Source organism: Fundulus heteroclitus, chromosome 20 (assembly GCF_011125445.2).
Source record: "Fundulus heteroclitus isolate FHET01 chromosome 20, MU-UCD_Fhet_4.1, whole genome shotgun sequence".
Lineage (NCBI taxonomy): Eukaryota > Metazoa > Chordata > Actinopteri > Cyprinodontiformes > Fundulidae > Fundulus > Fundulus heteroclitus.
Window position 1 is genome coordinate 20,328,154 of NC_046380.1, and position 25,663 is coordinate 20,353,816.

A 25,663-nucleotide genomic window follows, 5' to 3' on the forward strand; every position below is an offset into this window, starting at 1 on the left:
TTGAACCATATTGCTGTGTTAGAATGGCCTAATCATGGTCCTGACAGAAAGTCAATAAGGAATCTGTTGCAAGACTTGAAAATTTAATGTCTGAACTATTTTGTTGAAAAAATGGGAAAAATTCAGTTTTTAGACATGCAAAACCACGGCGCTGTAGTTGGAGTGAAACAAAGTGAAGTATGTATGTGTATTTAAATACACCCAACAGGTTTTAAAACAATGCTTTATTTGTCCAGCATTTTCAGACTGCCATCAAGAATATTGACATTTTACGAGTTTTCTTAGCCATTACTCTGAAGACAGCAGCTTTTTCATATGATCTTTGCTAATATCTTGCGTGTGTGGCCGTGCAGCCTCTGCGTTGTTCTTAAGCAGATGTTCTTTACCAGCGCTTGCAAGATAGGTTCGATTAGTCTTGTTTGTGCGGACCGCCTGGTGATCGGAGCAAGAGACCTGTCCAAAGGTCTCAGAAAAAAACCCTCTGCTGATCCTCAACATGAGAATCAATCAAGAAGTGAGGCTTCTCGCCCTGGGGATCACGGTGCTAAGAGAGCAAAAATTGAGGTTAGCGTGGGCTGTGTCGACTGATTGGGGGCCTGGCCTCCGTGTCTTCACGGTCACAGAGTGTTACTTAGAAGAAAGACGCCTTTGAGAGTAAAAGTCCTGTTTACTTCCAACCTGGACATGTTTAGCGTTCGGAGCCGGAACCACGTCGTGTTTACTCTTTAATATTTCTGTTTGTTTGTTTGCAGGAGCAGTACCAGTACCTTTACAAAGCCATGCTGAGCCTGGTCAGCAACAGAGAGTGCAGCCTGAGTCCCACTCACACGGACACTAACGGGGTGGTGGTGATCGCAGACGAGTCGGACCCCGCCGAGAGCATGGAGTCGCTCGTCTGAGGACATTCCTGCAGGCACTTAATTTGTAAAAAAAAAAAGAACAAACAAAAAAAACCACCGATCCAAGAACTTTTCTGAGGCCTTTTTGCCAGACTATTGATTAAACGAATAACCTTATTACTTTTTTATACTGATAAAAAGGTTTTTTGATATTTATGTTTTTTTTTTCCTGTCCTTTATTTCTTGTCTTAAATGTTCTCCTGCTGAGCGTTTGCACCTGTTTTAAGTTGACATAAGGAAAAAGCAGCTCTGTCCACTTTGCACTAAACTATCAGTGTTACTGCCTACACCCAGCGAGTGGAAGAAAACCTCGGGGTATGGGGTCGGGGGGGTGTTTCGGACCGCATCGAGACAAAAACCTGAAGCATGAAGACCGGGATGAGTTGAGGCGATCCACCTGAAGTAAAGTCTTAAACCACTTCATCACATCGTTTGGCAGCCCGGCATGTATTCTCTGTCACTTTGTCACCGTTTCGAGGCTCCACTTCTCTTTTTAATCATGTGAACAGACTTTCAGCTGCTTCTACATAAATGTCCCAGAATCTCACTGCTGTCCTGTAAAATGTACCTATGGCTTAATTATTTTTGGTTCAAATCTGTTGCGACATCTAATGTGAACATTTATTGCTTTTTACAGGGATTTATATTGTTGTATTGTTTTGTAATATATATATACATATATATTATCTTTAATAGCCCTGTTATGTTTATTTCTGTACTACTAGATCCATACTCCAGGGGGGGAGGTGCTGTAGTTTATGTACGGCCTGCAAATCTCCAGCCCTGTTCTTACTTTTTTTATTTTTTTTGCTTTTTCTTTACGGCTTTAGTTGTTGCTTCTCCTAACCTCAGCAAGTCACAGCTCAGCCGTTTAACACACGTATCTGTACCGACACGACGCAATGCCTACTAGAAAACGTACAAAAAAAAAAAAACTTTGAAAAAGAAAAAAAAAACACGATTCACTCTGCACAAAGTTTTTCATGTTTTATTTTAAAGCGTTTTGTCGCAATGTAATTCGAATCTGTTCCCGGCACTGATCATCACGCAAAGGGATTTCAAAATCAAGGTGAAAACAAATTTTTCGCTGGATGTATGGCTGACAGTTTCCAAATCGGTGTTTATTTCCTTACTGTTGGATCAACGTATCTTTGTGCTTGTGGATGCTTCTGGTTTTTCTCCCTGCCAAGCTGCTCTGGGTCACTGACTCCACCACATCGCCGTTCTGTTTTTAGGACATACCTGCAGAAGTTTAACTGCAGCAACACTTGATATTTCACTGTTTCATTAGACTTTACTGACGACGAGCATCTTCACTTGATCCTCCCTGTGAAGTTTTAATTCAGTGCCTTGGAAGTCATTCCAGTCTCTGACTGGTTAATTTTTTTTTCCTGCAAAGATGTAACCTTAATTTGCTTTCTTTATTCAGTCCTAATTTATCATGTTAGTTGGGCTTGGATCCAGAACCGGCCAGAGGCAAAGGCAAACTAAGCTGCTGCTTCAGATTCCCCAGCCAGGAGGTTCCCTCCAAAAGCGTTTAAGCTCTTATATATGCGATAGATCTCAAAACTCATTAAATAGTTTTTTGGCATTTGAAGTCAAGAATGAGATCACTTTACAACACGTTAGTTTTCACAATAGTGGCTTTAAAAGAATTTACCATTTTTAATTAGCTCAAAATCAGTAAATATAACCTTTAACTTCATCTAGGTTTTAAATTGACAAATGTATGTTTATAAATAGTACAAAAATAATATTGTCCCACATATCCATTTCTCGGTTCTTTTGTCACATTCAAATGTTTCTGGTTAACAGACAAGGATAACATGATTAAATACAAAATGCAGTTTTCAAATAATGATTAAATATATTAAGGAAAAAAGGCTTATGTCCAACTACACCTCATTCTATTTGCAGACGTAATTGCCACCTTAGCCTAATAAGTGGTTGTGAAAAAAAAACTATCATCAAATGGCTGTGTTAAGTGGCAATTAGTCTTTTAGCTCCTATGGGGAAACTTTGGTTCATTTCTCTTCACAGAATGGATTTATTTCAACCATATTGGAGGATTTTAAAGCATGAAAGGCCTCTTAAAGGGCACAGCAGAGCGTCTCTCTTCGATTCAAGTCCGGGCTTTGACTAGGCTTCTCTGCAATGCTGCTTTTGCTCTCTTGCTTGGCATTGAATCTTGAACTCCGGTCTTAATTGAGACAAAAGAGCACTCGCAGTGCTTTAGATGTCGAGGGTCCTTCTGTGACCTCCGGGATGAGATGTCAATGCGCTCTTGAAGTAATTTGGGTATAAAGGCTCTCACTGGTCCCACGGGCTTGAAAAAAGGTTTTTAACTATTTCCAGACTGACAGATTTTAATGACTTGTCATTTTCCCTTAATAAAGGAAATCATGGTTTGAAATCAGGTTTTTTTTTTTTTTACTTTTGATTTAGTTAGGAAGTCTTTCTCCAGTATTTGTTTTATGGTCTGAAACATTGAAGTGTGACAGAAGAAACCTGTGGGGGTAATATGTTTCACAGCACTGTAGTAAACCTTATGCAGGTAGGTCTATACCGACTGATAGGTTCCCGAATTAACATCTGCCTGTGGCGCCATTGAACCTCCGGCCAACCCTGCTTATATAGTGGCATATTTAACACCTTTTTCACTGCCATTAAACACAGAAATGTCTTATTATGCACCCTGATTCATTCAGATAATGAAAGTATTTGCTGCTATTTAACATTTCATGAATTTATAGAATTTATTTTCACCTTGACATGAGCGTCTGCTGATCAGTGTCTCATTTAAAAAAAAAAGAAAAGAAAACTCTGTGAATAAATAAAACATGAAAAAAGTAATAATCCAAGGGAGGTGAAAACTTTTCTATAGACACTGTACTTTCCTTCTTGGTGGGTTGATGCTTTATTTGTAACCAAAGATGTGGTTCCAGTTTGCGACATGTTAAGTGGTTTTGTCCTAAGATCTATTTAACCGACGAGCGTTTGAAATCAAATTGTTGCGTACAGATTTTCCAGTGTCAGAGGTGTGAATTTTAACCAGAGTTTAAGCATGTTTCTGTTCGAGCCTCAGGAACTTGCCTTCCGGAGAAGTTTTACTTTCGTGATGCTTTCCTCACTCTAGTAAACAAGGTTAAACATTCAGACTGTAAAATTGTATTTTATCCAGGCCGAAATTCCGTCTCTGCGTTATTTTGTGGCTATAATTATAATCCCTTTTCAACCCTGAACCTGAGTCTCTCATTTATTTGTGTGTATTTTTTTTTTTTTTTTTTTTTAAAGAAGGACTCCTTCACTTTCAAAATACCAGAGAAACTCTGATATAACAACCTACTTTTGGAACAAATTTTATGACTCTACATTTCTTCTAGATTTTAGGTTGGGGAAAAATGTATTTCTTAATATTTGCAATGAAATCCCTGTTGGGAGTTTGAAAGGCTCTTCCTGACATTTACTTTGGGGTCCGGGGAGACAGAGTTGGCTCATTTTGGCCCCGGTCAGTGGTTAAATCTATTTTCAGCTTATAAATGTTCTTTTCCATGATATCATGTTTGTATTTCAGTATCCTCCTTTATTGCTTTGGTATGAAGTGATTAAAGTGGGCCGTTGCTTGAGCTGCATCAAAGGTTGACGCTTTGACATTGAGTCAAAGACGAATCTGGTGTCTCCTATCGCCCCCTGCTGACAGAGAATCGGGATCGCTTGTGAGTAAAAGTGGCAGAACCACAATGAAAAACGTGTGTAAGACCGGTGCAATGACATGTCAATCTAGTTGTTTACTGTGGATCGCAGTCTGAATGTGTTGTTTTAGGGGTAAATCTGTCAAAAGCTGTTGCACTTCGACTTGTGCAGAAAAGTTGAACAGTGGCATAAAAATAGACCAAAACCTTTCATATACATAACTTTAGCAGGTATCCTGCATTTACATCAGATGAAGGCTGTGGACTTCCGTGTTATTTATGCTGATTTGTGTGTTGTCAGCTGAATATTTGTTTCAAAGGTCTCACTGAATCTGCAGGCGAATCTTAGAAAATCATCAAGTAAATCAGTCCCAGTAGGAATACTCAAAATATAAATCCCTTATCCATTTAAGGCTAATACTACAGAAACGCTGTTCTGGACCTGGACACCCTCCACAAAGAGGATAAGCCACAACAGATTTATTGCCAAAGAAGGTGGCAGGGTATATTGCAGTGCCTGAGCATATTAATGAAAAGTTTTGTGGAAGGAAACCATGTGGTGGTTAAAAAAGGTTTTCAAGCTACAGGAATAGCTGCAGCCTTCAGAGGAAAATGTAATGTGCTGTGGTACCCAGACAATTATAAATTACTTAATGCTTCCTTTTGCTGACAGACCTTATGAAGATTCTTATTTGTTTTGCAGCAGGACTTGAGACCTTCATACACTGCCAAACATACCAATACTTACTTTATAACCCCTGGTATCACCAAACTAAACCGACCTGCTTTTCAGGGGTGACGGACACCAGATCCGATACCTACTATTAAAGTCACCTGGACTTTATTTACACCTGACACACAGGAGTAACTAGGATATTCTTCTTTGTGTGTGTTTTTTTTTTTTTTTACAACCTGTTCAATAGTCAATAAACATTAAATATTATAGTGAAAAACAAAAGTAGCATAAAAAAACGTTAGCCTATGCTCATGAACAAGGACCACATATGGGTCCCTCATTGAAAATACCAGCTAATATTTTGTCAAGTATTGCAAATGCGTGCAGCCAAGTCTGCTACTGAGTGACAGACTGGATGTTTGTAGTCCTACTAAACCTGAACGTAAAAACACAAATGTGGCTATTAAAATATGCACACAAATTTTTATTTTAGTCCGTTTTATTCTCACCCAAAACATTTTTTATGTGCCCATCTCCATTAACCGCCAGGGGTGGCAGGCAAAATCTGTCCATCAATAAAGCTGTGGACGGCCATGCAAAATCCCTCACAGGACCACAAATAGTCCTCAGGCTAAACTTTGGACACCCCTGATATAAGAGCTGAATTTTATTTACTTTGTTAGATTGTTTTCAAGCTGTTCTAAATTAGTGGGCTCCACCTGTATGACTGTTTCAGTCTGTAGTTGTGTATGGTGAGACAGGACAGGAGATGCACATGTACAGTAATTTTTATTTGGAGGCCACAGCTCTTGCATATTACAACTGTTGGCTTTCATAAGGCAAAAAAGCAAGAATGAATCCATCAGCTAGTTCACACAGAAAAACAGAAAGCATTTGGGGGGGAGGGTAGGAACCCACAGGCATGCAGCGATGGCTCAGAATGCAATGTACAGCATTTCATATTTATATTTATATTTATATAATATATACAAAACAACAGTGAGACCCAAACAAATGCCAGACATCTCATTCTACACAATTACAGAACAAAGACAGACCAACTTTGTTATTTTTTTTTTCCCGATAAAAAAAATTCTTTTTGCTCTTTTTTTGTCTGTAAAAGTGCAACTCAATTAAAATAGAACCCGTTTCTAGGCCTTTTCTTTTAAATGTTGAAATAAAAATAAATTCTTCCAAGTTATCAAAATGGATCCATGGGGATATTGCATCTCCTGAACACCCACTCGAAATTCAGAGTTCCCGTCGGAGCGCGTCTAATTTAGTAATTGAGATGAGACCAACGTAGCATCGACACATGATAGGAAATGCAGGTCTGGACTTACTGTCGGTGGTAGCAACAGTGAGCGGACGACAGCCCATCTGGAACAGCTGTAAACAAATAGTTTTTTTTTTCTTTATTTTCTCTTATTATTTTCAGTTCGAAGCAGTTGGCATTCACTTAAAAACGGACGAGACAAAAAAAAAAGGGTCCACACACTCATCATCACGACAATGTACCATTAATGAATGTAGAGTACGACAAAGAAGCGCCATATAAGTTTTGCATTGGACAGGGACACCGATTAATCTCACTCAACATTGTCAAACAAATGGTTCTCCATATTGCTTAGTTAACACATAGAAATGAATTTAGAAATGAATGAAGACCCGAAGATAGGTGCTATCTTTATTATGACACAGCTAAACTGCCAATCATGGTTATTTTTTTAAACATTTTTATTCAGACTTTTTTTTTTTCAGTATAATTTCTATCTTTATAGTTAATAGTTCCTTCATAGGCATTTCGAGCTGACAAAGAGGTCCTAGAGTGGCTATCTGAGTTGGTACATGCATCAGTAACCAGGCTAAAGTCAAAAGTGTGAAAGGGGAGTTGGGAGGTGAGAGGTGGAGGAAAGTGGGAGAGGGGAGGTTTTGGACAGACAGACGGGCTGGGGAGTCGATGCGCAGCCTCTAGTCCTCTTCATCCTCCTCGTCGCTGTCCTTCATGGAGATGCCCTGCATGCCTCCTTCCCTCACTGAAGCAGTGGCCTCCTCCAAGGTCAGCCTGTTGCGCACGGTGTCGTACATCTTGCTGTTCAGGGTGGAGTCCAGGACCCCCTGCAGACGGAAGTCTCTGTACTTTTTCTGCGGGGCAACAAGAGATTTGTCAGCTCGTCGTTTCAGGACGGCGCTCTCCGGGGCGTCGCACCATCCCCGTCGGGGAGATTTTGGGTCTCACCTTGGTGATCCTGATGAGGATCTTGAGCTGATAGACGTGGAGCTGCTGATCCATGCGTTCAGTGAGCCAAGTCCCCAGCAGGTTCATGGTGGCAGTGTACCATTGCTGAAACACATAAACACAACACTCTCCAGCAAAACACACACTCACACACATACTCAAGACACCATGGTGACGTGGAACTAAACTTTAAGACACACGGAAACATCTACAACTATACACATACAGTATACATTACAAAATTAATGTTCAAGCACCAAGGACAGTGCAAAAGTTTTAATGCTTTTTTTGTTTTGTTTTTTTCTTTTTCCACACTGTGCCACACTACAAGCACAAACTTCAATGTATTTCATTTGGATTTTATAGATACACCAACAATTAGAACAGAGAAACTCTGAAGTAAAAGTTAAAGTTATATTGTTTTAAAACGTTTACATAAAGGCCTTAAAGGTGGTGTTGCATTTGTATTTAACCGCCTTTAATCAATATTTTGTAGAATTGCCTTTTGCGACAATTATAGCCTATTTTTCAAGCATTTCACATCCTCTTACACTTTTTACATCAGCATTGTCCCACAGTTAGCGCCATTCATCTTCTCATCAACTCTCCCAACTTCCCTGTTCCGATGAAAAGAAGCATCCCCATAGCATGATGCTACCACCATCCTTGTTTAACAGTGGAGATTATGTGTTTAGAATGATGTGCAGTGTTACTTTTCCTCTATGCATGGTGTTTAAAGCCAACATGTATAAGTTATGTTTCCTCTGACCAGAGCAGTTATTCCATCCCTTCCAAAAAAAAAAAGCCTTCCCCATGATGCACCCCGAGCTGCATGGTGGTGGCTGCATCATGCTGTGGGGATGCTTTTCTTCAGAAGGGATTTGTTAGTCCATCACTTGAAAGCCCAATGAAATACACTGAAGTTTGCTGTTGTGATGTGACAACATCTTAAAAACATAATGGGTACGAATACTTCAGCAGGGTGCTTTAACAAAACCTCAGCGTGATAAGAACTAAAGATGGGACACCTTCCCACAAGAAACGTCCTCACAACAATATACAGATGACTGAACTGGCAGAATATTGTGTGCGGAGGATAAATGTGGTTATTAAAAAAATATTAAATATAAGAAGCACACAACAACCACTGAGGAAAGCAAAGTTTAAATAGTTTTTTTTTTAAATAAAAATATTCCAAGTTAAAAGTTCAACAAATGACTGACATGAGACATGAACTGTAAAAAAAAAAGCAAAACACTGAAAAAAAAGCCAAAAATGACCGAGAGAGACACTAAGAGTGGTGCAGTTGGTAGAACTGTTGCCTTGCAGCAAGAAGGTCTTGGGTTAAAAATTCTTGGCCCGGGGTGTTTCTGCAAGGATTTTGCATTTTCTCCGTGTGCATGAGTGGGTTCTCTCAGGGTACGCCAGTAAAAACATGACTGTTAGGTTAAATGGTCTCTCCAAATTGCTCTTAGATGTGAGCATACGTGGGCTTAGTTGTTTGTCTCGTGTCTCTCTGTGATTGACTGGCGACCTGTCCAGGGTGTACCCTGCCTCTCGCCCAATGACCACTGGAGACAGGCACCAGTCTCCTCAAGACCCGTTGCAGATAAGTTGGTATAGTCAATGGCTGGATGTCCAAGAGACGGAGAGTGGCAAAAAAATAAATAACTGAAAGAATAGGCTTAAACACTTACTATCTACATTTATTTGCAGCTAAGTAAAGCAGAATTTGAATATACAAAAATTACTTATAAATTTAGGTATTTAGGGATCAGGCCAATTAGGTATGAATCTGTTTTTCTGTCTTTCATATGGCTGCAAAGAGCTTCCAGTATGATCTTTGATATACGGTATGTAGAATATGCATCAACAGGCATTAGTGGGATACATTCACCACCTTGGCTGCATGTAGGTACATTTGCACAAAAGGGCACAAGGGATTAAAATGTTTCCCTTTTTCATTTAATAAACTGTATTGTTAGTTCATACTAAGCTGTTGCTGTAAATAGGGTTCTGCAAGCTCAGGCTGTTGCTATTTTTTCCTTCTTTGTATGCATTATTTGCTATCATTGCTGATAAGAGCTTTATTTCCTGACTTTGTTTTTCCTCTTTGTAGAAGGCACACCCACCCGCTGTCCTCAGCTCTGTCTCTTTCCTGGACAAAGTCACTGAATTAAGCTATGTTTACTTTCAATGTTCTTCTTCCCCAGAGAAAGTACTCCTTACTCAGCACGCCTGTGCTTCTCGGTCTCTCTACTCTCCTTCCATAATGCAATTAGGCTTAGTTAGACAACTTACTAAAACGTATTACTCAAATAGTTTTTTCAAACATATAATTTTTTGGGTCTGCTATGTGTTAGTTTTTACAGGGTGTTTATAAAACAGACGCAATTCTTTTCTTATTTCACTGTAAAGCAAATCTACATTTGATGAATAATAAAGTAACCTGAACCTGACCTCTCTGTCAGAATAGCAATGAGCTTATATTCACTGCATTGCATTCTACTTTTGTAAACCTCCTTAAAATTAAGGCTACATACATTTATAGCAATTATATTATCATTTCAATGTGTGCGCAATATTCATTATGTAAAGGTCTGTTTCGAGTGTAATGATTGTTTACTAATACATTTAAAGTGTAATGACTTTTATTTTATTTATTTTTTATTTTTTTGCTTTTTACATGCTAATGTAAAAAGCTAAAGCTACTGATGTTGTCATCACAATATTTACCATTGTTATTACCATCACTACATTTTCTCATATTGTGTAGCCCTATAAAAGATGACAATTTGCTGTGAATTGGCACGAAGCACTGATTAGAAATTAACTCCAATTAGATTTACCATTATCATTACTGCAGAGAAGCCACAAACATCAACATGAAAACAATCTAAAAGGCCAGTGACATAAAAACAACAACAACACACACCAAAACTGGAAAATAAATAACAAAAATAGAACAAAAAACTGGAAAAAATGTTCAATAATTTAATGAAACACCAAAAGTTCAACTCAGTTGTTGTGTCTCTTTCTGTGTTTGCTGAGATAAAAATGTTTCATACTCTGTTTTAATTTCACATTATTCCCAGATGTTATCAGAGGCCAGTGCTACAAACCAGCATTAGCAGTTTATCGAGGTAATCTGAGTTCGCTTAGGTATTGTCAGTATCACAAAGCTGGTTCCTGTCTTAGCTTAAACTATCAATATGGTAACATATGGTGTAAACTAAGCTACTCTGGACATGAACATTATGAGTCTGGATGACAAAAAAACAAACAAAATAATGCCTTTGCTTGTTGGACTGAATCACTTTGATCTCTGTTGATCATTTAGTTCAAAGAGGATTCAAAGCAGTTGGAATTAGTAGTGTTACTCCCATTATGAATAGTGCATGTGTGCTGGGATGAGTGGTGAGAAATACACAGTGTTCTTAGTACTGTAAAGGTGACATCACTTACTCTTTTATGTTTTGTTATTTCATATTTAAACATCAACTGACTGTCTGGGAATTAATGGCCCCAACTGATCAGATAATAGCACAATTATTCAAAAGGTGAATAAAGATGTGGTTTTACCTTTAAGCATCAAGTATGCTGAGGTGAGCGAATCGTCACCAGTGCAGATGGTGTATTTGCGTTGTCTTGCATGAGGTTAAGCAATGATCGTGTGACAAAATTTTCAACACAGCCAGAAAATGTTGCAAATAGAACTGTGTAGGATCCCATGTCAAATGCATAGTTTATTCATCTAAAGTCCTTTAGTTCCCAACCACCCACTATCAGAACTGGTATGCCCCAAAGCTCTGTCCTAGGACCCTTTCTGTTTATTATTTACCTTCTTCCCCTTGGCAATATCTTCTGGAAATTTAACATCCATTTTCACTGCTATGCGGATGACACCCAGCTCTATTTATCTAGTAAACCAAATTCTATACCGCCAGCCTCTTCCCTCACCTCCTGCCTATCTGAAATAAAATCTTTGTTGAGCACTAAGGTCCTAAATCTAAACGGTGACAAAACTGAGATCTTCCTTGGAGGAACCAAATCTGTACTATCCAAAGTTAATGGTTCCTCTCTTTCATTGGACAGCTCCAGTTTACCCTTCGTCTAGTTGTCATCCTCGATAGCACTCTATCGTTCACCTCTCATCAATAATATCACCTGGTCTGCATATTTTTATTTATGAAATATTAATCGTCTTCGTCCCTACCTTTTCCCCCATTCTGCAACAGTTCTTATCCATAGTCTTGTCACGTCCTGGATTTATTACTGTTACTCTTCTCCTTGGTCTTCCTGAAAAATCCCTCCATAAACTACAAGTGGTTCAGAATTCAGCTGCTCACATTATTACTAAAACCTACTCTTTTCATCACATCACCCCAGTCCTACTGCAGCTCCACTGGCTCCTGGTTAGATTCAGAATAGAATAAAAAAATCCTTCTGTACACATTCAAGGCCATCCTCATCCTCACTGCCCCCTACCTTCCTGATCTCCATCACATTGCCACTCCGACTTGCACCCTAGATCCTCCGCTTCGATTCACTTTACTGTTCCCCCTTCCTGCCTCAGCACCGTGGGGAGCAGAGCTCTGTTCCCAAACTGGAACTTTCTCCCTCCGGACATCTGCAATACTGACACTTTTTCCCACTTAAAGTCTAAACACAAAACAAACCTATTCAGAAATGCCTACTCACTGTAATTTCTTGTTAATTGTAACTTTTTAATGTGTTTTGATTTTATCATGATGATATTATTGTTGTGACCCTGTTGGATCTGTACAGTGTCCTTGAGTGCTCTGAAAGGCGCTTTTAAATAAAATGTATCAATATTATAGTAAGCTAGTGCCTGAATACTGTCCTCTGATGGCGTTGTGTCTTTTCTGCTATTGAAACAAAAAGGCAAAGGGTTTGCTTGGGGAATTAGGGTTGAGTCTCAATAAATATATTGCATATGCTGAACCAGTTTTTTAGAATAAGGTCATGTTCAAAATAAATAAATCTTACAGAATATCTGCAATTTCTGTGGATCATCAAAGTTTACCAAACTGCTTAATGGGTTAGTATGAGTACTTAAAAAAAATAGCTCTGAGAAGTTGCAGCAGCAAATGTTCTGACCAAAGAATTGAGCTAATGGCTAATCTGAGAATGCCTAGTTCCAAAATCTTATAACAACTAAAATTTGTTTCAGCCAATTTGGTTCTCATTCCGATCAAATTTCAACCAAATAGAATTTTAGTCCAAGTCATTTAGACAAAATGTATATGTGAAAAAAAACACCACATTGAATTAAATATTATTTTCTTAAGTAATCTGTCATCCTTTTCAGGCATAAGGTCATGACAGCAGTAAATCAAGTTGTAAATCAAGTTTGTTTGAAAGTCCTTGAATGCTTGAGATTGGAGCTTCTTTGAAAATAATAGAAATCTGCTTTGGAACAGACCTTGCTCCACGTAATGAGAAAATCCATGGAGCTATACGTATACTGCAGGTAAGATGCTGACTGCTGATAACAAATCCACTTAATCCCAAACATTTAACCGTTCAGATCAACTTCTGTCCACATTTGCTTTTAACTTGGACAACTCCTAAAATCAGTTCACACAAACAATATATGCTCGGCTACAATCGCTACTGCAATCTTTAGAAGTTAAAGGATTAATTATTAAAATGTATTAACTCTTAATTCTGTGCACCCACTTTATGGGTGCAGGGTGTGGAAACTGTCCACTTAAAACCAACAAGAGAGCTATTTCTCAAAGAAACTGCTAAATTTGCTATATCTTTGTTGTACTGGAAGCAGAGGATTAGCTATATTTCAAGAAACAGCATGTTTCCTTCATTTTGATAAATTAGAAGATGCTGAAGCTTTGATCCCTGGTGCTTCTAGGTGGCTTAGTTGGGGCCCGGTTTTGCCCAAAATGTAACAAAATCCTCCCAGCAGCTTGCAGTTTGTTTGATCCACTCCTTACAGTCTCCAAGGAAGAAGCTCCAGATTGTTACTCAGAAATAGTTCAGCACAGCAGCGATTACACAATAAGAGCTTACGGCCCAGTTGGAGGATTTGGTTACCGCTGGGTGGAGGCAGATTGGCCATTTTCCTGTTTATGCATGTATGCTAAACTAAGCCTGTGTATCCTGGACCCAGACCTGGATATAAGACAGGCAGAAGTCAGGAAGAGTATTTATAATCCGCCTCAGAAATATGTGCATTTTTTTTTACATGTCGAAGCAAGTCTGCAGGCACTGAAACGTAATTAACTGAAGATGTTACCTATTGAAATACTTAGTAGTGGGTGAAACTGACAAAACTCAAACATGGAAAATGATCTAAATACAATGCCTTCCACACTTTTTGATATGCCCGGTAAAGATGTATTATGAATAATATATATATATATATATATATATATTGCAGTATAATGATTTCACACTGAAAAAACTTGGCAAAATGTAACATTTGAGCTGAGTACATCAATGCATTTGGGGAGAAAAATCTCCCATTAAGAATATTATTTTGAATCACTGGTAGCACACTCATTAATCCCCCTAATAATACCTGAACAACAGATGGAACTGAAAGGTTTTAGTGATATTTTCTCCACTTTATCTAAGATTATAAGAGAGTTTTGGAAAGCTTAATTATCCTTTAGCTTGCTTTTTGATAACCGTGACATGTCCTAAAGGCTCATCAACCACCCACAGACAGGCAGATGTATATTGCTCACCCTAGATCAGGAAGTGACTTCAATAAAGTAGCAACTCAGCCATGTCCGCTCATATCTACCGTCAGAACGTTATTTGAAACATTCAGAACAACTAGAAACTTGACAAACAACACTGGACAAAACCTCAAATTTATCTTTCCACGACGCACAGCAGGCAGGATGGTAAAGGAGGTTGAAGAAAGGCTAAAAGAGCACTAATCCTTGAGGCTTTGCACCCCACTGACTGGCTAGCTGAATAGAGGAAATTAATTCACTCTGGGGAGAAGGGGCGCCTCCATAATGTCATGTCAGGAATACAGGAGACAGATGTAAATATGCTCCTCCAGCATCAGAAGACCACCTCCAAGACCCAATGGTATTTCCACCTTCTGCCTGAAAGGTTTAGACACAGGACTAGGATTGAGCGTTTCAGCAGCAAATAGTCCAGGTGGGTCGGGTTTAAACCACAGGATGTGCGGGAGAGGATCTCCTGCCCACTGCTAATTATGGAGACGGATTGGTGGGGCTATGGGGCCATTTATCTTCCAAAGCCGCTGTGGGAATCCATAGGATCATGAGCTTTTTGAAATGCTAGATTTTAAACAAATCCCCCGGAAAAACTGAAAATGGGTACTTTGGGTTCAGTCAACATGACAGACCAAATCAACACAACAATGCTTCACAAGACATAACATGAACCTTCTTTCATGGCTGTCACACCCTAAATCTAAACCCTATAGGGGACCTGTGAGATGAACTGAAGAGATGAGATCATTAGAGGGCGTCCCGGATTCTGGACACGCTAGAGCACAGGTGTCAAACTCAAGGCCCGCGGGCCAAATCCGGCCCGTTGAGGTAAATTATCTGGCCCTCAAGAGCCAAAAAAAAGGCATATCATGTCATAAGGTAGAGGCATATATCCCTTTAAAGTGTATAAAGTGGCTAAAACTGTGCCTCCTGTAACCAATATCAACTTTCTTTGCAGATAAACTGGGCCTAAGGCTCTACTTTTATGTTACTGTGCATTTTTTATATTTCTATGTGAACTGGAATGAAATTATGTAATGAAAAGTCTCATCTATATATTTGCAACCGGCCCTTTTAATGACTTCATGACGCCAAATTGGCCCCATATAGAAATAAGTTTGACACCCCTGCGCTAGAGAATCTGAAAATATACCTTTTGCTGTGTGGTCCCACCGTGTAAAATGTTATAGGAGAAGAGTATTCACAGGTTACACATAAGTTAATTTACAAAAAAAAATGTATTTTCCCTAATGTAAGATTTTCCCCATTGAATAAAAGCACATAAAACAAAAGCTGGAAACTTTTTCAGTGTGAAATGAAAGGTATAAATGTTGTCAAGGCTGCTGATTTTCACATCTTTACCCGGGTTTCCAAGAACTGTAAAGAATGCTCTTCACCAACTGCAGAAAAATCGCACAAAAAGAAACCGTCTATCACCTGCTCCTACAAATAGACACCGGTTGTTCAAGTCGGTTCTTTCAAAAAAAAAAAAAAAAAAAAAGCTGAGACACAAAGATCACACTGCGAGTGTGTCGGCACAGAAAGCGCGTTTCAAAGGAGCTCGCCGATTCTACGGCTGCTCGAGGGAGTTAGCGCAATAAAAGAAAGTCGTACGCCGCCAAAAGGATTGTATGTTTTAAACTGCAATTACCTTTTGAACTCCGAGAAAAACGTTGAAATCAATATTTTGTAAAAAAAAAAAAAAAAATCTGCATGGCCCACCTATTACTGAAGGCAATTACTTAGGCTTTATTTATAATTTATTCAAGTGGAAACGCTGAGCTGCGTCGAAAACGCCCGACACTGCAGATGCGAAACAACTGCGGGGGGAAATGAAATTATACTTGTGACACGAGTTCATTAGCGAAAGAAAATAGGATGAGAGTGAGTAAATGGTTAGCAGGCAGAGGGGAGCGGGGTGCTGTTTTCTCGGAGCTTTCTCACCGCGGTATGCTCCGGCTCATTGCTTCCCAGAGAACAGCACGCATCTCTGATAGAAACAGTAAATCATACCTTTAAGAAAAAAAATAAAATAAATAAATCAACTTTAAACTTGTGAGGAGGCAGGAATGCAGGAGGGGAAAGGCCCAAATTAGACGTGTGTGGAGTTAACAGGTTGTCGGTTTGGATCGTTTTATTTCTTTTCTTTTCTTTTTTTAGCTGAGGGTTTTGTTCAGATCAGGTGCAGATGCCTGTCCACTTCACAGTCGAGTTGAGCGTGCAGTGCATGCAGACCTCGCAGGGCAGCAGAGAGTACGTGCTAAGGAAGGCTGCTCTATGTGCAAATGAGGCAGAGCTCTGAGGAGGAGGGTCATGCTAGAAGATGTACACAGGAAGATTATTTGACTCTAAAAACCATGCCAACCAACATAATGTGATAAAACAACGCAACGCAACACTAGAGATAAGTGCCACTTTTTTTTTTTTTTTTTTTTTTTACAGAAAGAGGCAGCGAGAATGGTGTTAATCAGAAAAGAGGAGATTAAAAAGGATCGAAATAAATTAGTGAAAGAAAGACAGATAAAGCAGAGCCTTTGCAGCGACAAGGAATGTCTTATGTGCATGCAGATGAATTGAGAGACATGCATCTAATTCAAAAGAAGCGCAGAAACAGAAATGTTCAGTTAGCATGCGGTTTAAAATTTGCCATAACTGACACGTCCACAGCTTAGAGAAATCTTTGATTCCATGTGACAGAGCTCGGTAGGATTTCAGAGCACTCTGGGGCCACACAGAGGACACAAGGGGTAGAAAAACGCCACATTTGAAGAAAAATACTGATGAGACACAGAGAGACAGGGCAACCCCGTGGGGACCTCAAAGACGAAAAGCAGACCCACTTCACAACAGCTTTACGCCTTGCACCAGGACACAAAAAGACAAATAGAAGAAGAAAAAAAAAAAAAAACAGACCACCAACTTTGTCTGGCACAGGACTCCTTCTACAGCCAACACACAAATAGGAAACCAAAGGGAGCCGTCTGCGCGTCTGTCAGACATTAAACGTCTTACGCCACTGCCTCACAGAGGACAAAAAAAAAAAAAAAAAAAAAAAAAACGTGTCGACCCACAGAGCTGCCACACAGCTGAGCAGACGCCGCTCTGCACATACAGTCACTGAATGACATGAAGCACACACGTCACAGCAGTATGTGTCGACCAAAATCACACATGGAGGACACATTTTCTGCCAATGTATCCAGTCAGGATTATGTTTGGTAAGACAGTGCTCTCTCTCTCTGCTACACGCTGGTTCCCAACTCCTTCGGCTTGCGGCAGTACCAGACAGACAGACAGACGGTGCCTTGAAAGTGTTTCGCGTCCCTTGAACCCCCCCTGAATTTTGTCACGTGGCAACAAAGTTTGATCTATTTTATTGGGATTTTAGGCGACGCAGCATCACAGTGTGGTGCACAGTGGTGGCGCCGTCATGCTGTGGGAATGTACGTCTTCAGCAGAGACCGTGAGATTGCTTTGGCTTCCATGCAAAGCAGGCCCTGAACACACTGGACCCATGTCAAAATAGGGTGGAGGCAGCATTATGATAAATGGGGGAAAATATTGGTAGTTTTCAAAACATCTCAATTTATTTGCTTCCTCTAACTGCTTTTCTTTCAGGAGCTCTTGTATCTAGCTACTAGCTTCTCTATCCATACTGACAAAAATAAATTGCCTTCAGCATGATGCTGCCATCACCTTGTGTCAGATTGGTGGTGTGGTGAGAGTGGCATGTATTGGAATTATTTTTTGTGTCACATTGTTTTGAATTTGGGCCCAAAAGATCTGCTTTGGAGAAGCCTTCTTATGGCTTTGCTTCAATGTCTTTCTCCTTGCCGTTGGTCCATAAAGGTCAGCGTTGTGGAGTGCACAACTAGTGCTTCACCTGCCAACAGATTCTCTCAGCTTTGTGCAACTTTGTGTTGGTCTTTAATATAAAAATCACTATAAAATACATTCAACTTTGTGGTTGCAGCGTGACAAAATCTGAATAAATTTAAGATGCATGAAAACTTTTGCAAGGCACTGTAGCGGGTCCATGTCTGTTCTGTTTTATAATCTTTACTTTTGAGTTTGGCTTCCATCTCAAATGGCCTTAGTTTAATTTTAAAGCACAGCTGGGGGGCAGAGGCAGACATTTTTTTCCAAAAAAGTAATCTCTTTAGATGTTGCTTCCAGGCAGCCAGGCTTTCATGTAATCTTGTGAATTGTTTGAGATCAATATTTCTCCCAGCTTGCTGAAGATCTTTAAGTTTGACTTGAAACACAGTCTGCTTTTTCTCTGTTTACTTTGGCATCTGACCTTTTTCTGAGAAGTTTTTTATTTATTAAGCCACTTAACTTCTGACCTATCAATGATTCAAAGAATCAGTGTTGTGTCCACAGATAACATTGCGAAGAACTAACTCTTCCTGAGCAGCCGCCTGTCACCGAGTCATACTTTGTTCCCATTTCTTTCCTTTAATATATAAAGTAAAACAGTCTGACAGACATAATGTGTATTATAAATTTAACAAGGTCGTTCCTAAAAATCTTATTATCTGAAAACATGGCCAACAACTGTACAATGAATCATCTCTTTGGTCTTTGCTGTAGTTTTAAAAATTTAATATTTCATGGCCTCCTGATACTTTTCATGCATTCGTTTTTAGGTCTGACACTTTTTTTTTTTGTTCCCCATTTGTCTTATTTCCTTTTTTTTCTCGGCACATTATGCTGCCATATTCAGGTACAAGGACTCTAAATTAGTGGGAAAAAAAGGCAGAGAAAGCTTCAAAAGGCTTACAACAAGGAGTTCCTGGAAACCAAATATAAATAAATTAGAAATGGTCTAAAAAAACTGAGCAAAACTGCACCTACTCTAGTAGAAAAACTTATGTTAATTGATACATTTTGCACTATGAAAGAACGAGGCAAATATGGGACAGTAGGCCCACATTAGAGTGGAGACTAAAAAACATTAATATTAGTTTACTTTAAAGAAAATACAGTAAAATGCAACGGTTTCTGCACCAGGGCAGCTATTCTGAGGCATGATCATAAAAAAACAACAACAACAAAAAAAACCACCAGGCTGCAGCTGTTAGAGGGCTGACTGAATTTACTGCACACTTACATTTTTTAAGTGCGGTTTCTGAAACGTAATTCTATCTATTAACATAGCTGTGTGTGTATGGGCGGATCTGTAGTAGCAGATTCTGAAATCTTGAATACTATTTCAACACATCAGGCTCAACTGGCTCCAAATGAATCATTTATAAACCTGCTGTATTGTCTTCCTATAGAAGTACCATTTTCTGTGGAGCAACAGGTGTGATACGCATCATTTATACATCTGGTACCTGCAGGCTGTAAGCAAGTGAAAGGGCTGCTGCTGAAAATAAGGAGGTGGCCATTATAATATGAGACGACAATCAGTTCAGGCTGAGCTAACGAATGTAAACCAGAGAACTCTGGAAGCTATTTTGCTGAACTTTAACTTGCGCTAGTACACCTTCACTTCATTCAACAATGTCATAAAGCTCTGAATACTTATCAGAGCTAAGTCTGTGTCTGCTATGGGCGACCCAGGTTTTAATCTTGGTGGTATCAGGAAGGGCATCTGCCATAAAACTCTGCCAAGTTGTAACGACTTGTTGTGGACACCCCTGAATATACGAGCACCCGAAAGGTCTTAATTTTACTGTATTTTGCTTTCTTCGTTACATAAGATGATTCAATCTATTTGCTCACTGTCTTTATTGTTTTTTTTTTTGCCTTTGTTATGGTCCCATTGTGTGACATGGCAGCTTTGATTTGTCCCACCTCTGCTGCATGCACTTCCCCAGCCAGTCTGGTTGAACACACCTGCTCTCAGTCATCGCCTCCTCCTGTGTGTATTTAATCAGTCTGGTCCCTTCCTTTCATGCCAGTACCTCTTTGTTTCCTCCAGCAACTGTTCCAGCCTTTTGTTCCCCAAGCTTTCTAGCCTCTAGTGATTTCTGGACCTATTTTGTGCTTCGACTCTGCCTCGGCCCAGTGTTGTTTGGATACCTCTGCCCTCTTGACTGATTCTCCGTATACTGACCTTTGGACTGTCATTAAACCGCAGAAGTTTGGAAACCGCCTATGTTGTCATTTAAGTCCTGCCTACCCAGTTTCTTGTCACACATTGCTCTTAAATAATTAGTTCATTTCGCTCTGCATCTTTGTCCAGATAACAAATTGGATCAGGATCTCAATTAAGGCATTTGTGTATATATATATATATATATATATATATATATATATATATATATATATATATATATATATATATATATATATATATATATATATATATCTATATATATATATATATATATATATATATGCCAGAAACCCTGATTAAACACCTGATATCTGCTGTAAGTGCACAGTCTTTGATTTCATGTCAGAAATGTATGCAGTGTTTGCGAGCTCACACCACAGTTGAATTTTGTGCAGCAATTTTTCTTAAAAACTTCCAATTTCATGCTTACAGAATTCTGTTGTAGACTGTCCACAGTATAATGGACTTCATAATAATATGAAGCTGGTGTCATGTGACAGCTTCCCTGACTGTACAACGTTCAGGGAAAAATGCTAAGTTCAGGAAGAACAACTCTTTCCAAATAATTTTTTGTTCACCCAACATTTACTGGAAAAGCACTGAAATATTGCTACAAGCCAAATCATCAACGAGTTATATCAGAACAAAGATGAAACATACTAAAGTAACAGCACTTGTTGTGCCTTTAATTTATGTCTGCAAAAACTTTTCTTGGGATTTAAAAAATAAAAAAACTAATTTCTTACAATGTGATAATATTTATAAATGTATTGTTTCAGTCAAAATTTCAGACTACTTTTGATGATGACAGAAACATTAAAATATCTCAGTGAGAGCACCTGCTGGGCATATTAAATTACAGTTTATGTGAGCAAAGAGAGCAGAGGCCATGTAATATGATGTTAAACTGAACCATTTCATGTTGGAGTTATGAACGTATGTCACTGCTTTTAGGTACTGAACATGGATTCATTTATTTCAAGCCGACTGAACTAAATTTAATACGTGTCCTTGCTAACGTTGACCAGTCGCATCACTGTCCTCTGCAACCAAACACAGGAGGAAGACTGGAATGAACTGTAGCTGGATGTGTCAAATCATTTTTGGTTGTTATGTAACAATTCAAAAAGCTATAAGAAGCTTTTTGATTTGTGGGTCCAAAAAGCTGAACCCGCGATGGACCGGAATATTAAGGCAGTGACTCCTAAGAAGTCAAAAGATCTGCAACTGCCATAAAAAAGGAGAAGACAGCATGAGAAATGTTAATGTAGATTAAGTTACATGCTATAGAAACACTGCAGTACATTTAATGCTGACAAAATGAAGTGTATTCTACCGCAGTTTCAAGCGAAATAGTTTTTTTTAAAACATATTTTACATGCCATCAGTTTTAACGCAGAATCAGACTGGGACTCTTTAGTATGCTGCATTTGTTTCTCTTGTATTTTTAGCTTTAATGACCCTTTATGTTATGTATTTGGAGCCTCGGGTTGGGAACCATTGCTCTGACAGATTAAGGCCATCAGACATGCTAGCCTCTGAGTCGGCCATCATTATGGGAGACACCCTGCAGTGTCATCTAATATAATTTATGCCATAATGTCTGAAAGCTGGGCGTATTGTAGTGAAATGAAACCTTGTCTATTTGTTAGTGTCCTGGCATTAGAGCACTAAAGACAGCTTTTTTTTTTTTCCCCACAGAGAGCACTGCTTCAGATAATCCTTATTTTAGACGATGCTTTTATGGACTCTTTGTCAGTAAAGTTTTTTTTTTTTTTAAATACACAAAGGCCCAAAAGCACTGTGGCAATGCACACCTGAATGCAGAGGGCAGCTGTGACTTACAGAGAAAAGAGACAGAAAAAGAGTGAGAAGTAGAGAAGAGAGGTACAGCGGATCAGGAAAGCCTCTTCCACCAGGCTGTAGCACACTTCCTGGTCCTAAAAGGGGACTTATCCCTCTCTGCCCTGTTGTTTTGCCACATTTTGGTAAGCCCCTCCCTTTATTGAGAGGAGGAGACGGCATCTTACTTACATCAAATAACCTTTCTATATACACCTCCTCATTGACCTTTTCACGGAGCATGTCCTGAGAGTGGCGCATAAAGGTCACGTAGCCGTCTGCCACGTCCATCCCAGGTTTCTGCGGGAAAAAAAAAACAGAAGCACAACACGGTCATGGTTTAGCGGAGGACTCAACACTGGATCACAAGGGCTACCGCTGAGCTGTTTCCAAAGAGGCAGCAACAGCATAAACGCATAAATAAACATGAACATAAAACTGTGATGCTGCTGAACTTACAGGTACATCCACATATTTTGAGGCAGCTTTCACCTGAAATAAGAACATAATCTGTCAGACACTTGTTGAAGATGTTGACATTGCCGTTAGTGTTGAGGTAGTTTGCGGACTTTCAGCATGTTTTGACAACGCTACTTTCTATAACAGACAACAGTGATCCTACAAACTCCTCAACGCCCAAGTTTATGAGACACAATTCTGCATCTTACATGTGCAAATTTGAAAAACACAACAACTTTCACTCTAAATGTTGGATCATTTGCAGAAAACAATTAAATCGGGCTTATTTACATACACTAAAGAACCTGTGGGTTCCTCAAGAAGTTAATTGGTGATAGTGTTTTAACAGATGTCTGGACAATGCGTTCTTTACTTTAATAGACAAAGTTACTGCCGCCTTTAACAGTGAGTACTTTGTTTTCTTTCCCATATAAAGTACTATTAGTTCAGTGCTTCTCCATTTACCCCCCCCCCCCCCCCCTCCCCCCCCATCAAAAGTAATTCTGGATCTGCATATCTGTTTAGTTCTGTCCCTTTCCTTGACTTTTTGCACTTTTTCTGCAGACAAAGTGCTCCTGGCCCAAAGCTTCTGTCTTTAGCTGTGTTTTTTCTGTAAATAGTTAAGGACAAAACTACATCTAACATTAACTTTGAGTACTCTCTTTGCATTCTCTGATAAAAAGTACTTCTGGCGTAGTGCTTTTGTCAAGCAGGCTCTCTTTCCTGGAGGGTTAGGGTTGATTCGTAACTTTTTTTTTCTGCTTAGTGTGTTGGTACTCTGCTGTGTTTCTTGCTGTGACTGATTCACTGATAGAGCTCCTGCAGCAAATTTATTTAATACTCATAGAAAGTATGTATTTGTTTATTGCTTCTTTGCTTAGCTGTATGTCTTTTCAGGAGGGTCTCACTGAGAGAGCCATTGCTGTAAATACGTTTGTGAACTGTCTTTCCCAAAGAAACTCCCACTGGCTCGGTGCGTCTACATTTTTTGTGACTCCTTCCTAGCAAGCCCCCTGTTTATTGTAGCAAATGGTCACTCGTACGGAGCCTGCTTCTGCCAGAGCTTTCTCCCTGTTAAACAGTAATGGTTCCTCCCACTGTTACCACATACTTGCTCAGGGTGAGGGATTGTGACAAAGTCAACAACTCAATCCAACAGACCGCTTTTAAGTTACTACGATAGTGACGTTGTTGCTTGTGAAATAATTATCTTACTTGGTTCACTCCTTGATTTTCTAAATTATGTGTGATGAAACAATATGAAAACCAACAATAGACATGAAACATTCTTGTTGTGGGTTACACTTCAGGGAAGGAGTGTTCATCATAAGCTTGGCATAACTTCTAGCATGTATGAGGTGGTGTTTTTTTATGTTGTAAGATAAGACAGGGCACCAGTTCTCATATACAGTAAAACAGATTGAAGTACAGAAGAAAAAGGCTTCATCTCACCGTGAAAGAGAGGAAAGAGGAAAAGAGAGTTCCTTCATCATATCTGGAAATCTTAGCCAACACGCTCTCTAGAATCACGACAAACTGCAAAACAAGACACGTGTAGTTTTCAATTTATTTTAGTTTCCTAATGTTCACATTGTTTATGAAGCAATTATTCAATGCTATACCTTTGCAACCAGAAGCTGGATCATGTCCTTCACACTCTCTTCAATCAGTTCGTCTATTTGGGTGTGGAACTGTTTCTAAAGGAAATAAACAGATATTTCACATAATATCAGTAAACGTTAACTCAAAAAATTAACACCACTCTTCAACATCTCATGAATGTATCTGTTTTTTTTGTTGTTTTTTTTTTTTTTACCTCTTGGCCCATCTCCATTGCACACAGTTTGGCTGACTGGTCCTTGGCGTCCACCATCACATTGAACATGGTGCATAAGGATGGAGAAATACGGAAATCTGTGGACTTACTGCTTTTTGTCAGCTTGGACTCAAATGCCATCCTGGTCCTGAAAGGCAATAGAAGGATAATACACTTGAACAATATGATGATCTGCTAAGATTCAGTTCAAATCCCTTGAACATTTTCCGTTTTTGTCACATTGCAACCACAAACCATAATCTATGTTATTTAGATTTTATGTGACCATAAACATACAATGAGAGCTATAATGGTTATTATTTTTCAATGTGGCTGAGAATCTGTGGCAAGACTGGAAAATTGACACCGCCGCCTATCAATCATTCTTGGAGGATAACCTTTCCCTGTGACAATATGGCAGGATGTTACATTATATACACTTTGCGGTAAAAGGGATTTCCATAAAAAATATTGGTTGAAATGGTTAAAGGTTCTCAGTGGGTAAAGAACGACTCAGCCACATTATTAGTTCTGCTGCGTTTTATGTGTTTAACGGAGCTATATGCTGCAACTACTGGTTGCCTAAGTTTTTTTCTTTGTTAGCTGTGATCAGTTAACAGGAGTCTGATTTTACACAAAGCATTTAACAGGTAATGTAAAGTACAATTTGTGGCCTTATTATAGCATTTCACTGTAGATTCTGGCTCCATGCCAAGTTTGATTAATTTAACATGTCAGATTGATAATGTGTTGCACTCTATGTTCTGCAGGTTATTAATCTGGGACTTCTCCCATTGAATCCGTTCAGGGAATGGAGGGACATTTAGCAGAACTTCCCAAGCAGATTGGGCGACACAACGCCTAGTGCCCGCCTACCAAAGGTTAGATTTAGCCAATCACGGTATCAAATAAAAATGTAAGCAGCAGGCGTCCTGAGAAACCACAAGTTATGCTAGTCAAGGCCTTCTTGCTGTTCTTTCAACAAAGAAATCATGGATTCTGACTAAATAGATGCGATAGCACCAGCTACTGCATCCTTCTGCACTACCATGTTTACTTTGGTTCAGCTGTGGGCTTGGCAGCTCTTTCGTCACATCTGGTATGTCCTGCTTTAAACCATAATACTGCAAAGTGATTGGCCCGAACCATTTTTTTTAATGAGTCCCTACTGGTTGAGCTGGGACCAGGGCAAGATGGATTCTCGTTTGTTTGTGAACACTCTAATAGCGCGAGAAT

At 39.2% G+C, this 25,663-nt stretch overlaps 2 protein-coding genes across 23 annotated transcripts in view; one reads left to right on the forward strand and one right to left on the reverse strand.

The window, feature by feature from the left end:
- ca16b (carbonic anhydrase XVI b) overlaps window positions 1-4,141 on the forward strand; it is a 192,873-nt gene extending 188,732 nt beyond the window's left edge. For both annotated transcript variants that reach the window (XM_036152166.1, XM_036152168.1), the window contains exon 29: window positions 753-4,141. In XM_036152166.1, the coding sequence (XP_036008059.1) occupies window positions 753-899 (147 nt within the window). In that variant the 3' untranslated portion in view covers window positions 900-4,141. The remainder of the gene's footprint in view (window positions 1-752) is intronic.
- A 1,896-nt stretch (window positions 4,142-6,037) lies between these two features.
- Window positions 6,038-25,663, reverse strand: part of cadpsb (Ca2+-dependent activator protein for secretion b) — a 126,692-nt gene continuing 107,066 nt past the window's right edge. For 18 of the 21 annotated variants that reach the window (XM_036151389.1, XM_036151392.1, XM_036151390.1 and 15 more), the window contains 7 exons: window positions 24,428-24,575; window positions 24,234-24,308; window positions 24,064-24,147; window positions 22,612-22,644; window positions 22,345-22,452; window positions 7,507-7,611; window positions 7,239-7,412 (listed from right to left, as the gene is read on the reverse strand). In XM_036151389.1, coding sequence (XP_036007282.1) covers window positions 7,239-7,412; window positions 7,507-7,611; window positions 22,345-22,452; window positions 22,612-22,644; window positions 24,064-24,147; window positions 24,234-24,308; window positions 24,428-24,575 — 727 coding nt within the window. Of the gene's footprint in view, window positions 7,413-7,506; window positions 7,612-22,344; window positions 22,453-22,611; window positions 22,645-24,063; window positions 24,148-24,233; window positions 24,309-24,427; window positions 24,576-25,663 lie in introns of all 21 variants that reach the window. The other 3 variants (XM_036151396.1, XM_036151381.1, XM_036151397.1) reach the window with 1 other exon arrangement.